At 46.7% G+C, this 16484-nt stretch overlaps 6 protein-coding genes across 6 annotated transcripts in view, besides 5 other annotated features; all 6 read right to left on the reverse strand.

Annotated features, from left to right (window-relative positions):
• TraAM80_08013 (uncharacterized protein) overlaps positions 1–78 on the reverse strand; it is a gene marked incomplete at both ends in the record, with an annotated part of 420 nt that extends 342 nt beyond the window's left edge. Inside the window, one exon of the mRNA XM_029384777.1 lies at positions 1–78. This exon is cut by the window's left edge and continues 342 nt beyond it. Coding sequence (XP_029235357.1) covers positions 1–78 — 78 coding nt within the window.
• Positions 79–106: 28 nt separating this feature from the next.
• Positions 107–140: a sequence feature (A-rich).
• Positions 141–250: 110 nt separating this feature from the next.
• TraAM80_08014 (putative paraflagellar rod component) lies at positions 251–2395 on the reverse strand (the record flags this gene model as incomplete). Its single annotated transcript, XM_029384778.1, has 1 exon — positions 251–2395. One exon carries the CDS (start codon positions 2393–2395, stop codon positions 251–253), a length of 2145 nt encoding a protein of 714 aa, XP_029235358.1.
• A 499-nt stretch (positions 2396–2894) lies between these two features.
• On the reverse strand, positions 2895–3989 carry TraAM80_08015 (putative small GTPase; the record flags this gene model as incomplete). The annotated part of the gene is made up of 1 exon (XM_029384779.1): positions 2895–3989. One exon carries the CDS (start codon positions 3987–3989, stop codon positions 2895–2897), a length of 1095 nt encoding a protein of 364 aa, XP_029235359.1.
• A 348-nt stretch (positions 3990–4337) lies between these two features.
• Positions 4338–4369: a microsatellite.
• A 39-nt stretch (positions 4370–4408) lies between these two features.
• Positions 4409–4445: a microsatellite.
• Positions 4446–4523: 78 nt separating this feature from the next.
• TraAM80_08016 (uncharacterized protein) lies at positions 4524–9419 on the reverse strand (the record flags this gene model as incomplete). The annotated part of the gene is made up of 1 exon (XM_029384780.1): positions 4524–9419. The coding sequence occupies one exon, from the start codon at positions 9417–9419 to the stop codon at positions 4524–4526; it is 4896 nt and encodes a 1631-aa protein (XP_029235360.1).
• A 200-nt stretch (positions 9420–9619) lies between these two features.
• Positions 9620–9639: a microsatellite.
• A 979-nt stretch (positions 9640–10618) lies between these two features.
• Positions 10619–10637: a microsatellite.
• Positions 10638–10990: 353 nt separating this feature from the next.
• On the reverse strand, positions 10991–12289 carry TraAM80_08017 (putative choline/ethanolamine phosphotransferase (CEPT); the record flags this gene model as incomplete). The annotated part of the gene is made up of 1 exon (XM_029384781.1): positions 10991–12289. The coding sequence occupies one exon, from the start codon at positions 12287–12289 to the stop codon at positions 10991–10993; it is 1299 nt and encodes a 432-aa protein (XP_029235361.1).
• A 2256-nt stretch (positions 12290–14545) lies between these two features.
• Positions 14546–15580, reverse strand: TraAM80_08018 (uncharacterized protein; the record flags this gene model as incomplete). The annotated part of the gene is made up of 1 exon (XM_029384782.1): positions 14546–15580. One exon carries the CDS (start codon positions 15578–15580, stop codon positions 14546–14548), a length of 1035 nt encoding a protein of 344 aa, XP_029235362.1.
• Between the last annotated feature and the right edge of the window lie 904 nt (positions 15581–16484).

Below are 16484 nucleotides of genomic sequence, written 5' to 3' on the forward strand. Positions count from 1 at the left end.
GGAGACATGTGCAAAAAGAGAATGAACAAAGGAAAAAAAGGGGGAATAAAGGGGTTGAAGGGGAAAGTTCACTACCATCCGTTGGCACTCCAGTCTTTTTTTGTCCAAACAAAAAAAAAATAATAATAATAAATAACAAATCCGGACTGTAGGTTATTGCGCAAAAAAAAAAAAACTTACATGTACGCAACACTAGACCAAAGGTGGTCCATCAATAATAACATAAGGGATATTCCACCGCAAGGAAGTACTATTGTCGTGCCAACGCCAACATCATTAGAGAAAACTCCACGTAGCTGAGGGTCTCCGGTGGCTTCGAGGCACTGTCAGGGGCTTGTCCGATGGTGGCCCTGTAGTCCTCTGCTTTGGCGCGGTATGGGCGTCTTTGAAAGCTCTTTACAAAATTCCACACTACGGTTTCGTTACATGGAACACCGCAGCTATCCAACGCACAAATGGGGTGGTCATGTGGCCAGAGTAGACGGGTTTCCCTGCAAAGAGTGCTGCGATGACTTCCGCTTGCCTCCAACTCTTTTTCAAGGATGAGTTGCACCACATCACTTATGAGAACTGTCTCCTCACCAGCAGAGATGGCAAGGAAGATGGGGTACAATTCGGCGTCGGAGATGCGGACACCAGAACGCGCCGCACGTTCCCTGATACTCTCCGAGAACTTTCCAACCTTGTCAAAGGGGCCTTGATTGAAAGTGGCACCCTTGACCATGGCCAAGACTGCAGTGGTAATCGCTCTCTTCTCACACAAGGGAGCCGCTGGAGGTTTTTCCTCGCCTCTTCTTGCCTTCTTGTTTTCATCTTCGTCTTGCTCCACCTCCTCCGCCTCTTCTTGGACAGTAACGCCGGCATCAGAGGGTACGGAGGACGCTCCTTTACTAGCAGAAATGCGTTGCCGCTCCTCAATCTCAATGCGGGTTTTTGCCATCTGCGTCACCTCCAGAATTTCTCGACAGAGCATGGACGACTTCAGCGAGTTTTCATCCGAAGTGACAATAATAACCTGCCAAATGATACCACTGTGCTGTACATAATCCTCCACCGTCTCCACAATAATCTTACATACATGAAACACAACTTCCTCCTGGCGATCCTCCTCACCACTGCCCCAAAGAAGACCCACACACATCGATACCACCATGGCTGTGTCAAATTCAAGCATCAAGCAGTGAACACCGTGTAGTTCCGCGGTTAGAAGACCTTTTAATACCCAGAGACGCAAACGTTCAGCTGCCAGAGTGTTGTACACCTGCAACGGCGCACACTCATCGTCTCTTGGCACAAAAGCAGCAATTTCATCATCTTCAATATAATTTATTCCTGGTTTCCTTCGACATAAAAGCATACGAATGCAATGAGCCACCTGAGCAATTGGTTCAGGACCTGTTAATTCCTGGCCAAAGTAGCGAATATCGTATGCGCCCTGTCGCCACTTGTTAATCATATCTGGAAATCGTTGCATTACATAAACCCGTTGCCGCATCCGTTCACCTGTTGCATAATACGAGCACCGCACACGATTATCCATAGGGAGTTGTGTATAGGCTTCAAGAGTTTCTTTTACATCATACTTGCCCACAGGACGATGTGAGGCAAGAAACAGGGTAACAATATCTGGGCCAACCCCCTTGTCCTCAAGCCATGCAGGTGCAATACCTTCCAGTACCATCAACCATGCGTCAAACATACGCCGAATGCCTGAAATTCCAAGAGTATCTTCCAAGGCACGATCCGGTAGACTTTCACTGGAGGCTGACGCCTTTGCGTACAGTTCAAGCTGTCGTTGAAGGGAATAGTACTGTTTGTGCGACACATACACGGAACGCAGGCGAAAGAGAGGAAAATCCCTCACCAAATGCATCTTCACGTGCTCGTTAAAGGACTCATTTCGAAAAACCATGCGAAACAGCGCAGTAGGAATAGTCTTATCACTCGTATTGCCGCTCTCTGGCAGTTGGTAAACAACAAAGCAGTATTCAGGCAGAATGGGGTGAGCAGCGCAGGGTGCTTCGTTGAAGTTACCACCAAAAATGGCAGCGTACTCGTGGGAAACCTTCACCCCTGTGTCACCGCACAGCTGAGGCATAGGCACAAGCACAAGCCGCTCCACCTCATCCAGAACCATACCGTAACGCATGACATCAAACTGACGCTTGTGCAACGCCCTCGTGTGAATGGGGTGGCTTTCCATCGCACGACGCACGGGGTGAAAGGAGTAGTCAACAGATTTTGCTAGCACATCAAATCGGAGCGTCAGATCACTGATATGCAGCATGGCGTCCGCGACAGACCCAGGGGTGAAACCCGGTGGCACTAACTCTGCATGTGGTGAATCCCACATAAATGTAGAAAGTGGGGATACTGATTGCAAAACTGCCTCCATCTTTGCTTCTTCTTCTTCTTCTGTGGGTTTTGTTTGCCTTTTGTCCGCTTTTCTGTACGGTAAGTAGTTGTGTCTGTATATCGGTTTCCCCTTCACTGTTTTGGGAAAAGCTGTAGCTTTAATTTGTTTTATCTCTTCCTCCCTCACTCTCGTGTGCCCCTCAACACCACCTCGACACTGCAATGAGATGCCTAATACAGCTACTAAACGAATACCTATAGAACGGGATATAAAAAGCGGAAAAGAGAGAGGAGAGGAGGAGAAGAAAGGAATAACAGAATGCGGATATTTATGGATGTCTTTTTTTTTATTATTTCATTCGTGATTGCCTTGAGACGGCAGGAAAGGATCCGTCGTCTCACATAAGGCATCCCATGCTTTCATAGTCACGGAGTCAGGAAAAATGGAAAGGAGAAAGCAGGACGCATAGTGGGAGGTACACCGCTCCTCATGGAACAACACCTGCCCACAATCACAGACTCCCCACACCTGCGACAACTCACGGCCAAGTGGCAACGGCGTTAAAAATATCGCATGCCGCCTTGTAGAAGACAGAAATATTGTGATCGATCAGTGTTCTGTTACGAAAGCACTCCTTCTGAGCCATGAGCACCACGGTGAGAGAGTTGGGCAACTCCTTCACATAAATGTAGTCATCACTGCTAATTTTTATGACGGCATTTGCCCCTGCACCAACAGCCGCCTCAACGCTCTCAACACAATGGGCATTTTCTAAGCCGTTGGCTGCAGCATCCGTCGCACCAGTAACCGTGGTGATGGTAGTGGTGGTGGTATCATGACCTTTTTCTTGCCTCTCCTTTGTGCAGGGGGCGTAGATTTGGCTCATTTTCATCATTACTTCAATGGCATCACTGCAAAGGTCGTACGTTCGCAGCTTTGCACGACTGCGCTCATCGACGGCCAAAAAGATTTTGGACCTACTAAGGAACAAATAAGAGAGATCTACGTTGCTGTTACTGTTCAGCATCTGCAAGAGTTCTGTAATGTATGGAGACTGCGGCTTGATAAGCTTTTGCACCACCAAAGAGAAGGCTTGAAACACCGAATGATCATAAATAGAGGTTAGGTTAAAGTTCACCCGCAACGGTACCGCGCTCTCCAGATGCTGTTTGACCTCCAACTCCACATGGCGCTGCAGACTGGCGAGAAGGTCCGCCTGGTGGTCCTCGCTGAGGGCATCCACCTTGTGAATAAACACCTCCACCGAGAGCTCCGGGTTGTATCGGTAGGCAGCGCACACCGTGTCAATTAGACGCGCGCGGGAATCCTCAATCAACTCGCGGCAATCCATCACAAAAACAATGACGCCACAGTTCTCAAGTAACTGTTCCACATCAAACGGGCCCGTGTTGTTGGGGTCAAAGGGGTCACTCTGGCCTGGAAAATCCCACACCTCAAAGTTCACAAAATCGTTGGAGTGTACCCTGCTCTTATCCGGCTGAACTGTCGTCGGGAGGTTGACAGAGTCGTGCGGCTGCATCCCCTCAAAGACAACCTTCTGAATGCTGCTCTTCCCTGACTTTCGCAGCCCCATCAGAAGGACCTTCGGCAGCGAAAGGAGTTCTGAGGACATGGCAGGACCCAGTAAGGCAACTGAAACCAGCGTGCAGGGTCACTAAGACCTCTCTCCCGGGCAAACAAAAGAGAAAACGCAAAAACAGCAGCAGCGCACCACCAAATGGGAAGAAAGAAGGCAATAATACTAACAGTAAGAACAAAAGTGAGAGAAGCAAGAGAAACAACCATAACAAATGTATTATTCACATAAAAGAAAAACATTAGATAGATAGATAGGAAGGGAGAGAGACTCCATTGTGTCTACGGAAACGCAGCAAAAAAAAAAAGGAAGAACCACATACACGCTAAAAGATCAATGATAAAGTGCAATGCAGTGGGGGGGGCAGTCATCATCATCTAACAACCCCTCCCCACCTCCCCACCTCCCCCCCCCCCGCAAAACAGAAAAAAGGATCGATTTAAACGAGGTGTCTATTCCTTTCCTTTCTTTTTTTCTCCTTTTCAATTTCCTCGACGCCCTGCCCAACGTCCCACACCTCACACCTTGTTTAGCATTTATGTCGTCCCTCACACAGATGCCATAGCTGCTCTACAAAATAGCAGCAAGACTCTTCAATTCCTCTCGCACGTTCTCTACAACCAAGGTCAGCGCGGAGCTCCCAAGGCGACGAACGTCATGAATCAAACGATTGAGAGCGTAAAGCAGCTTTTGGAGGGACACAGAAAGCTCTTGACGATCCAAAAGTGCCAGACTACGCGTGCTCAAGTGGAGACGTGCGTACCGCAGAAAAAGGCTCAGCGCCAACTTTACAATCTCAATGTGTAGAGCAATGCCTTGGCTACTTCCCTCACGGGACTCCGTCTCCATGATGCTGTCCACGCTGGCGACAGTCGTGAAACTGGAGTACAAAGAGGGTGTGTGTTCTGGCGAGTAGGAGACTTTGGCACCAGGTGAACTATCCTGATGACTCCTTCGAACGATGTTTATTTCACGCAAAATAAAAGAGCGAAGTACATCCAACGACAATAACTCTTCCCTCTTCACTTCCCCCTCATCGTCCACCACACCTTCTTGAGGTGAGCCACCAGCTGGAACGGCAGAGCCGTTTATCGGTGAAGTGCGATAGCGCTTTATGGTGACAACGAACAGCTCCTCGTCTGAAAACGCGGGTGGTGGAAACTGTTGGATAAGGTAGAAAAGTTGATCGCGTACCACCGCCACAAGAAGGGCCTCAGTGACTCGCTCATCGACTACTGTCATGGTCTGAATACGATATCGTCGTATGCGGCAAAAACACCGTTGTACATGTGGGGTTAATGAAGCCGTTGAAACCCCAAAACTGGCCAACAAGGCAATAATTGAGGTACACAGCTGCATCTCACGCACCTCCCAGGGAAATGGTTTTGTCTCCTGTACGTTGCTGCGGGACATGAAACATGAAATAGCATCCTGAAACCGTGGGCTTGTTACCGCCAGGGTCAAAACGACGTCTAACCACTCAGAACGGCTAAGGCGATTTGCCTCTACATTCACCAACACAGTTTGGAGTAAACAAAGCACCGATAGCCACGCCCTGTGCCATGCCTGTGGTCTATACAGGTTTGCAACAGGGTCGTAAACAGTTGCCTGATTAAATTGTCCCAACGCATTTGCCATAGCCATCACGCGTGTGTGCGAGAAGTAGACAGTCAGCTCGTCAGTGTACAGGAGTAGAGTGATTACTGCGTCCACAACATAGTCAAAAAAGTCGGACAGGGCAGAGGCAGGCTCCGTGACAAGAATCATATGTGATACATGAGTTGCGCATGACCACAGACTCTCCACACTTCTAATCGCACACCGCACAGGAGCAAACTTACCAATGCGAGTGTAGATGATACCACATCCAAAAATTAGTGTCGCTAAAGCCCTAGAAGGGGCTACCGTCACATGTTTCTCCAAAACTTCTGCAATTAGTTCAAACAGTTGTATTGCCGTTCCTTCATCCGAGGCCTCAGAGGGTTGAAAGGCCGATAAAATACTTAGCCCCTGGCAAACAACATCAATATTATCACGGTTGGAGACCATTAATTTTACAAAGGTTCGAAAAAGGTCATTTAATCCTGTTGTTGAAGGAGTCAAAACACTCTCCGCCAAAGCCTGCATGTGCACAGACGCTGCTCCACGCGCGAGCGACAGCCAGCCCTCAAAACTAAACCACATTAAACCACGCAAAGGGTTTGCAGTGGGCCCCACCATTTGTATTCCGTCGAGTGAGAGATTCAATAGTTTTATCGCAGTGGAGGATGCCTCCCTCTCACCATATGTGAGCCATGCAACTGCCTCTAGAGAGGCTGTGAGGCGCGTAATTGCCTCCAGTGCCGAGGCCATTCGGTTCAATAAAACAACATTATCATCATCCTCCTCCCATAATAGAAACGAATCTCCAAGAAGCATGGGTTTTAGTTTTAAGTTTCCAGTGCCTGGTTGCATGGGAAGCACGCGAGGTCCAATGGTAGGGACAGTGGACAAGCTGGAGGTAAAGTCCTGCGCGACTCGTGAAGGAACAATTTGCTGCGTGTTCCTCTTGCTAAGGGTGTCTACTGAAAGAAAAGAATCAACCCTGTCGTTGGCAGGCCCAAGTTCCCCTTCTGTGGCCCGGTAAAAGGCAATACACTCCTTCAACGCATCACTTCCTGCGTCAAGCATCGTACAAATTACCGCCGCATTTCCAGATATTTTTTTGCCTTTTTCAGTTTGAATCACTGGACGACCAGGACTTCCTTGCTGCAACCCTCCCTCATCCCCATACTTTATGTTTCTGCCTCCCTCCAAACGCATTTTATTAAGTAGAACTCCACATATGTAATTTATCACAGCCGCTGCAAAGGCACTCTGAACGTACGCCGGGTCACTTTTGGCACCTACCATCAAGTTGACGGCCTCAGTGATGGAGTAGCTCACATCTTCAAGAGCTCGAAGAAGCTCAAAACATTCGGCTTTTTCAAGCGGGTTAAGTTCCCCACACTTTATTTTGTCGCGTAGAATGCGGGTGAGGGGCAGCTCAGATGAATCATCCCCCGCTTCTGTTTCTTCTGGAAGAATCAAGTAGTAAAACGACGCCGGATCGTAGCGAAGCAGGTAGCGAAGAGACACCAACCGAATAACATTTATGGAGGCGTTGAACGGCGTCGGTGGCTGCAATTCTTGATGAATGAATGACAATAACATGCGTCGCAGCTCCGCGGAGGTGTGAAAACGCATGGTGGTGAAAAGTTTCTCCTGCGAATGTTCCACAACATACGCCAGTAGTCCTGCTGTAGACTCCACCAACGAGGCTGAGGCGTTGGAAGAGAACAAAATGCAGTAAAGCATAAAACACGCTGAAAGGGTATTCTCGCCGTACGTCGCAATCACGCAGGTGGCCAGTGTATTGTGATGTCCCTCCTCAGAGACAGCAGCAGAAAGAAGACGAATCGCACCTTCTAAAAGAGGTATGGCTGGTAATGAGCAAAGAAACATATTTCCCGACTGAAGCTCACGCAAAAGTACAAAAACCCCTTCACAGAGACGAGAAATCAGCTTCGCTGTGGACCCCTCACTCGACAGTAGCGACGACAGCGGATAAGGCGCCTCCAACAACACCACTTGAACAGCAGACAACCATGGGACGAAAAACTCCACCGCGAAGGAAGAACAGGTAATAAGACCAGGAGAAATGTGCGTCACGGCCTCGACAATTCCACCAAGCGGCACCGCATTTTCGTAGTTCTCATAGAGTATAGCATACAAGTTCAGCTGAAGCAATGCGATTTCGGTGGATTCCCACCGCACTCCCACCCCTCGCATCAAATCAGGTAGGAGGAGTTTAGAGGCGGCATAGGCGATATTACCCAGCTGGTGATGAAACCTAGAAATGGTACCGTAAAAGGTCTCAACAAAGTCCACCTCCCCATCGATAGATTCTGTTAACACCACGGTGGCCAAACGATGCAGAAGTGAGTGCAAATTTGATCCAATAACTTCTTCCAAGTCCTTCTGATAATTGGAATAATTCAACATAAACGCATGTAAAAGGCAAAAAGCACTTCTCACAAGCACCTTCTCCCTTCCACGAAATGCTCCCCACCCCATTGCTAAAAGACGAAATGTTCTTTTCAAGGGCGAATCCGATATCACCATTGTTACTCCCTCAGTGTTACGAGAGTGAGCCGCCGTTTCATCTTCAGCAACTTCCACCGGTACCGAGTTGTTCGTAATATAAAGTGAAGCACCTTTATCAAGAATTGCGTTTTCCTCCTCTTTCAATACGCCAAACCCAACATGATACGCCAAAGCAGACGTGTAAAAATTAAAAAGTGAAACGGCATAAAGACTGTTTCCTTCCATAAGGTAATTCTGTATGTGGCGCCGCAACAGCAGCACACCGGAGGGCATGTAATCCCACAAAGCTGCGTGCTGTGCAATCCCCTCCAGAGCGGAGAGGAGTGCCTTTTCTGTGAAGTAGTCCCAAAATTCGGCTGAAACCCCTGAAAACAGATCATATAAAACAGCAGCGAATCGTTGCCGTACAACCGCGAATGCAGCTGAGTGAACGCCATCGTCACGAAAATACGTCGCTGTAAGCGTAGTGTAAACAGTTGTTGTGAATACAACCTCTAGTGTCGCGCGAAGCAGCTCCGATTTGTCATCGGTCCTCTCCCTCAATGCAGGCACTCTTGCAAGGACAATCATCAGATGAGGGGAATCCAGACTCGTGTTGTGAGTGCACAAAACTTCAAGTGGTAGCAGGTAAGAATAGTTCGCTAAGAAAGCAGAAATGACAAACGCACAGCGTCGCACCACTATGGAAGCGTGACTATCCCACATATGTTGTACTAACGCACCAAACTCTCGCAGTACATCCTTTGGAGGACACCGTAGAGCATGTTCACCAAAGAATAACACAACATCGCAGGAAATCCTAAGCAGACGTAATTCATTATGCGACTCCAATTCACTCTCTTGTTCTTCGATAACTTCCCAAAGCCGTGAAATACCTCTCTGCATAATACCATAAAAGTTCAAATCCTCCATTTTTTCAATCAGAGAACCCCAAAGCGGAATGTTTTTGTAACTCTGTCGTGAATGTCGTAAAAGAGCAAGAAATATACTCAGCTCAAGGAGGTGCATCTGGTTATCTAACTCATTCTCGCCCAAAGGGAAGCTCAGAGCTGTTTGAAGCGCGCGCACCTCATCTGTTGTCCCCCGTGCAGTGGAATAAGATAACGCCGATGCATCCTCCTCAAAATTCCTTGTCGCAGTAGACCGTTTTTGATCCTGCGAAGACGAGTACGGGGTCAAAATGGCATCCGGTGTGGAAAAACGAGAAAGGAAGTCCCTCGAGACAAGCTGAAGATGACGCAGAAAGGCGTCTGGATCGTCCTTCCTTGGTGCCAATAGAAATGGCGCCACCCGGTTAGCCAAGCAAGAGAGAAGGCTAGATCCGATCATGGGATTCCGCATTGATGCCCCCGCCTCCTCCGCCTCCTGCTATTATATTCTCGTTTCCCGCCCACCTGCCTCTTAGGTGCCGCAGAATCGGTGCGTTTACTCTTCCGCCCCGTCTAGCCTTTAAAGATAAACACGCTCTCCTCGTATTGAGGACTGGCCCTTCCCTCCTTCGTGATGCTGCTGTTCCTTGCGCTGTGTATGCTCCGAGCCAGCACACACACACACACACACAGAGAGAAAGAAAAAAAAAAACAGCCAAATTAACCAATTCGCGAAGCACAAAGAAATAATATATTTATTTAAACTCACGGTCTCTCAGCAGGTTGCGTTTGACACCAAAACAGGGCGTCTGTCACTCCTCCACAATCTGTGCCGACGAGTCAAAGGAAACGGAGAAAAGCGAAAACGTCAGGATGTCTCATAAGGTGCCAAAGGGGGGAAAACAAAAATTTAAAATAAAAAGAAACGGAATGCGTGCACCCCACGTAGCTCCTTTTTCACTAGGAGTTATATCTATCAACCAAGGCATTTCATTTTATTTTACAATTTCATTTTATCCTCTGCGCAAGCACACTTACATACCCTCCCTTCTCTTAATATAGAAAAATATAAATACCTTCAGCCCACTCTGTTAGTTATCCAAACTCCTCTTACTCTGGCGCTTAGAACATACGCGGTGGGCTGCAGAGGGACTGTGGGTCGCCCCCCGATCCAAACACGTAGTTGGTTACCGTTGTTGTTATTGTCCTCCACTACTTTTTCATTCTCTCGTTTATGTTATTCCTCTTACTTCACTGTGAGTGTGTGTGTGTTTCTGGCATGCTTCTCCATCACATACGCGACGGTAAATAAATAACCACAAAAAAAAACATTAGCTACATGCATACATAATTATACGCGTAGCAGCATGTCGAGCGATGAAGCTCCATCTCCTCCTCTCACTTGCATTGTGAATGCGTGTGCCCACAGCGGCTTCTCAAAAGATGACTAAAGGAAGCCCACAGGCACGCCAACACAACAAAATCATTGCACGTGCTGGCGCACACTTACCTCCAACACATCCACACAAGAGCCACCAGCGTCAAATGTAGCAAAAATTTTGGTGTCCCTCAAAAACCTTTCGACGTCGTGAGAACAAACACCAAACAAATAAGATTGTGAAAAAAGAAGAGGGTGAGAGAATAAATAGCAGACCCTCTCGCTCCCCAAATACACACAGACACACACACATGCCTCATCACAAGTGACGTCAAAAGAATACTCAGGTGTCTGCAATGAAGGTTAATAACCCAACATAATAAAATCCATTACAAACAGTAGGGTCTTCATGCACACAAGTATACACATACATACGTACACATGTGCAGATATCCTTTGTTCCGAATGGGCGCACATCCGCGCCAAGTTAGGGGAAAGAGAAAAAAAGTAGACGGAATAACAAAAACAAAAACAAAAAAGAGATAGATAATAATCTCTGATGACAACACTAATACAGCCAAAAAAAGGGGGGCGCACAGTCCCTCTCCCCCCACACGACTAGTCCATTTTAGTTGTTAAGGTGGTTGTTTTTGTCTTCCCCCTTTCTATCTCGTATCTGCCTCCTCACGAGAAGTAATAGAGAGCAGTGGTATACCTAGGTAATAAGAGATCTGTGTGAAGAGCGACAGGATCATGTGCAAGTACTGCCAAACCCCCAGTGCAGCTAGCGCAACCATTGCGGAACCGAGTGACGGTTCCAAATACTTCACCTCCAACTCGCGAAAATTTGCGTGAACGACAAGACCCCCAAATGTAATGCAGAACGTGGCCAGATAAAAGGCGTTGAAGAGGCTATACGGCATTCCACATAACCGCGCCACCGTCATTCGAGTCACAGTGTAGGAAGTCAAGAATCCAAAACTCAACTCAAACGCAAATGGATACCTGTCATGGATTGAAGTATACGTCAAAAAAAGACATACATGAAAGAACAGTAAAAACAGCATGGGAAGCAGTACCAAAAATGGTGTCCCGCCAGCGTTCACGTTGGGTCTACAAACCACGTGCACAATGTTTGCCGCCACAGTCATACACCCCAGAATCATGACACACAAAAAGATAAGGCTGCGAAGACTGGATATAACAAAGGTCACCTCCCTAAAAAAAAGAGGCAGCGTTATTTCACACGAAGCCATAATAGGCATATCCCAAATAGAGTTTGAAAAAAGGCCGGTAGTGATAAACACGGCGCATGCCATGCATATACCCTCGGTAGGACCGTTGATATAACCAAGATCTAACGTGCCCGTGCTAAATTGCTCCCACATCGCCCCAAACAGAATGATGGATGACATTGTGCAATACGTAAACGTCGTCGATGATGGGAGGTTTAACGCACAACAGAGATTCACCTGAACTAATGGCGTCAGAAACGCATCACAACCGTGGTCAAATAATTCTCCGAGTGGGCCACCTGTTTTAGTTCGTCGTGCCTGTTTCCCATCTATAGCATCAAAAGTTTGGTACATAAACAAAGCAACCGCAGCATAGTACCACACCCATGCTGGATACACCGCATCATAAAAGAAGTAATAAAACATGACCAAAATGGAAGAAGATACACCAATAAGAAACCCCGTAAGGGTGATTGCATTGGGGGCCACAGTCATTGGCACAAGGCTCACAATAAAGTTCCAATATGGCTGCATAATGTAGCGTCCAAGAATGCTAGAGTCTGAACCACAATATTTGTATTTTTTCAAATTTGGCAAGTACTCCGGTGGAATGTGTTCGTGCACTTTCGGATTCATACTTATCCGACGTGGGTGGTGGCGATCCCCAACGACACCACAGCCACTACCAGCACCGCAACTCCCGCCACTATTCCCGCCTCCGCCAGCCATGGAATCTCAAAATGTGCTACTCAATTAAGACGTCAAGGTTAATCCTGCGGGCTTCCACACCTCCTTGGATCTATATCCGTATATGTGTCTGTCCTCTTTGTTATCTCTACCTCTAAGTGTAGGCGGTGTCTTCCGTTGGGGCCCCAAATGTTACTTTGTTTTTCCCCCTTCTGTTTATGTGGTATGGTGGATATGTCGGGGTGCTACAAGAAGAAAAAAAATAATACCACGTAAAATAAAAATAAAAAATAATGGCACGTACGTACCTTCACAGGCACTCAATACGGGCGTCAAAATCACATGCACTGCACGTATCCACCTCATGCAACACATCTTCATAATGGGCGCAGCACTCAATGCAGATGCACTTCCAGATGTACCACAGAGAGAACCACACTATCGCTATCAATACTTTTTTGAAGGTAGATAAGACCTCGTCAAATAAATATAATTCAAAAGAACAAATAAAAATATACGGTCTACTCATCAATCATACAAAGTATGCAAGCACACAGTATCCCCTTTTCGCTTCTACCTTACCTCTCACACAATGTTTTTTTTTTTTAGAAATTCGTGGTTGTTGTTTCATCCTGCTGTGAATTTGTAGCACATTTGTCCCCGGCCTTCGTGCAGCCACATACGCGCATTTGAAACAACGACGCGCAAACAAAGAAGAAAAAGAAAACAATAACAACAATCCTGCTTGTGACGACATTTTGCATCGATCCACACCGCGGAGATATGCCAGCCCACCACACTGCTCACCTTGTCCTGGATAGAAACAAAAAAGCGAAGTAACAGATTGTTCTATTTTGTATCCATTGTTTTTTTTTCTTCTCAAGTTTGTCCTTTTTTTTTCCCGTTTTCCACTGTGCCTTCCCAGATAAATTCAATGACCCGCACGAGGGCATTGTGCGTCCCCATTTAGTGTAGGTGAGGCGAGCAAAGCACTAGCCCCTCCAATAAGAAGACAGTAATAGGAAAGAAAGTCATATAAAGCACACATCATCCCCTCTCCATGAAGAAAGGCCATAAGGCAACATGTCCCCATCACCAAAAACAAGCTAAATGGAGGATAAATCAACAAAATATCAAAAAAAACAAAATCCATAAAAAAACAAAAACAAAAAAGGGGAAGTGGTGTTGCCTACTAGAGGCATGTACGTTGTGTCATGTTTGAGAAAGTGTTTGTGTTTCGTTTCCGTATAAAGGTGCTGTTCAAGAACAAGTATTTTCAGCCTCGAGAAAAATCCACACCATCCTTTTCGTGAAACATAGCCTTCACACTTAACTACCATAACCACTCCGTGCCCTTGCTGAAGGGCCCACAGAGCTAGGCAACCTGATAGGGTGCAGACATCTTTCATCACACTCTGCACGTTGCTTGAGTTTCACGATGTCCTGTCGGCACCTGTAGCAAACCATGCAGCGGCGGGTAAGACCGCGTTGGCCGCAACATCAAAAGCCGCACATTGAACAACGGCAAACGTCAAGTAGATGATCCCACCTGGTGGTCGTCGTTGGGCGACTCGTGCATTTTAGACGGCCGCATCTTCTTTGCCTTCACGGAAACTAGATTAATAGTTAGTATTAAAATTCATGGTGAAGATGCCCACGCACAAGCACCACCTCACAAACAAGGTGAGCTCAGTAGGAAGAACAAACAGCGGTGGTGGCGATGAAGGGGCGTAGCATCAGTAACAACATACGAGAGAAAAAGTTGATCATGATAAAAATAGGGCACACAAAGAAAATAAATAACAACAACATAGCGCACTTCCATAAAAATTCAAAACGCCCCCACCTTTAAAAATATACATATGTATATGATTCGTTTTGTACGTTTTTTTTTCCCCCTCTCGTATTGGCAGGTAAAGCGAGGGAAAAAGAGACCTGGGCAGACACGTAAGAAGTTGACAGCGCAGGTTGAAGCTTCATCCAAGCGAAGAAATAGCATGAGGCCTGGAAACAAATTACAGGGGGGCTGGCATCCATCAGCGTGCCTGTCATGGCAATACTGTTGTAGATGCGGACATAAACCGAAACAAACTAAGTCAAAGCATGCAGCTTGCACGCGCAAAGAGCTGCAGCACGGAAAGAATGCTCCTCGTACATACCGGTACCGACAGAAAAGCAACAGCCTCAAAATTGCGGGAAACTTATTCTGCTAAAATAAGCGAGAGTTTAAAAACACGTTACGGGGAGCAAAAAGAGTTCATCAAAACATTTTCTCTCCCTTCCAAAATGGCGCTATTCTCACACTATTCCTCTTTGAAACATCGTTGCTTTTTCTTTATTAGGTGTCATCTGTCTACTTTCACTCTCTCTCGCTTCAGCGCAGAGCAACGGATACGACACACCTCCGCCACGAAGCTGATGAAACGAAGAAAAGGTCGCGACATCAATTCCGGACAAAGTATCTAGCGTCAAGGGATTGTTAAAAGGACGCACTGATATAAAAGTCGCATCCACAGCACCTGATGCATTAGCTGCTACAGCTCCGTTTGAAGAATCGGTAGCAAATATTATATTAATATCACCCGTTGAGTACGATAGCATTTTCTCAAGTCGACGCCTTATCGTCAGATAGGTAGATGGTTCAAGCATGGAGCCAACGCTTCTTGGATCAAAGCACTCAACCACATAGGGCAAAAGATCATCATAGCTACAGTGGTAAAGGAGCATCTTCGCTGTGACAGTGGGGCACAGGCTCCAGATGGCAACAAATGTTTTTTTTTGTCGTGGCGAGCCCCACTCCCTTATCTCTATCGCAGCGTCCTGAAAGAGGTTGGAATGCAAAAGCTCACGTTCAAACCCATCCTCCATCATCAACTCCATAAATTCCGTATAGTAAGAGGGGTATGAGCCTTTGGTGGTTTCGAGTTCACCAATAATATGATTTGTAAACAAAGTGCAAACTTGGTCCTTATCAACTTGAGGCTCATCCAATGCCTTTCGAAGAGCGGGTAGACCCTCAGCTGCTTTTTCAATAATTTTGCGCACAGCTGCATCTCCTGGAAAATGAGAGTACACAAAGGGCCTTAAATTGTCCGACTGCCACTGAAGAACCTGCGAGATCAGCGGCAACGGTGCCACTGTTCCCTCCATGCCAAGAAGATACACTGTTACCTTGTCCTCACCAAGCAGACTCCTACGCCTCCTCATCACAAATTCCGTTTGTGACTCCGCCAGTGACGTCGAAACGCTGGCTATCTCATCTTCACGTTTCGGATTCTGCACAAGGTCGTTAAGGAGGTTTTGTACTTTATAACCTACTTGTGCCTGTTTCATCAGTCAATTATTTTCTACACACAAAAACACTCTAAGTTCCTTGAAGTTCATGTGTGTGAGAGAAAAGAAAAGAAAAAAAAATGTAAGCGCGTTCAACACGACAGATGAAGCAGTTGGCAAATTAAGAGAACAATAACAATAATAGTATAAAAAACAAACGCCCCAACAACAGAGCGTGCTCTAAGCCGGGGGGGGGGGGGAAGAGAAGGCAAGTTACACGTAATTTCAGGCTGTCGTCACGCTTTTTTGCCCTCTCTTCCCCCCCCCCCCACCCTTTGATTTCCTTCTCATTTTCCTCTTCTTTGCTTGTCTCCATATTTGTTTCTCTTCCGCAACTTCACCGTCTATTAAGATCATTTGTTTTTCGCTGTCCTCTTTGGTAGCCAAGTGTGCGTGCGTGTCCGCGTCAACGGGAGAGCGAAGGCTATCTGCCCTTCTTCCACGTCCCAGGCAAAGGCGCTCCCCCACCTCGTCTTGAGAGGCGAGAAGCCTCTCCGCCCTCACACTGCCGTCTATCTGACGACGGCAACGCCACCACGTAAAAGCACAACTAAGTAGACTCCATTACGCACACATATATTACATATGGAAATGGATATAACTGCGGCCATGCATCCATAAAGTCACATCGAGAAGTTACAAGAGAAAAGATAGCAAAAAAAAAACCCTCACAGCACCGCAAACGCATACAAGGAAGGAAGGAAGGAAAAGATATAGACCAGTGTGGAGACACGTGTACATCAAAGGAAGCAAAACATAAAATAATAATGATAATCAGCAAAGAATGCTGAAATGAAGCAGGTAGGAAGTAAAAGAAAAGATGATGGAACAGCTTTAAAAAAAAAAAACCTTTCTTCCTAAACTCCCTTCACCTACCACCTCCACACTCTGTTTTTCGAGAATT

The sequence above is a fragment of the Trypanosoma rangeli genome (assembly GCF_003719475.1).
Source record: "Trypanosoma rangeli strain AM80 chromosome Unknown Tra_15.4_contig_00365, whole genome shotgun sequence".
NCBI classification, from domain to species: domain Eukaryota; phylum Euglenozoa; class Kinetoplastea; order Trypanosomatida; family Trypanosomatidae; genus Trypanosoma; species Trypanosoma rangeli.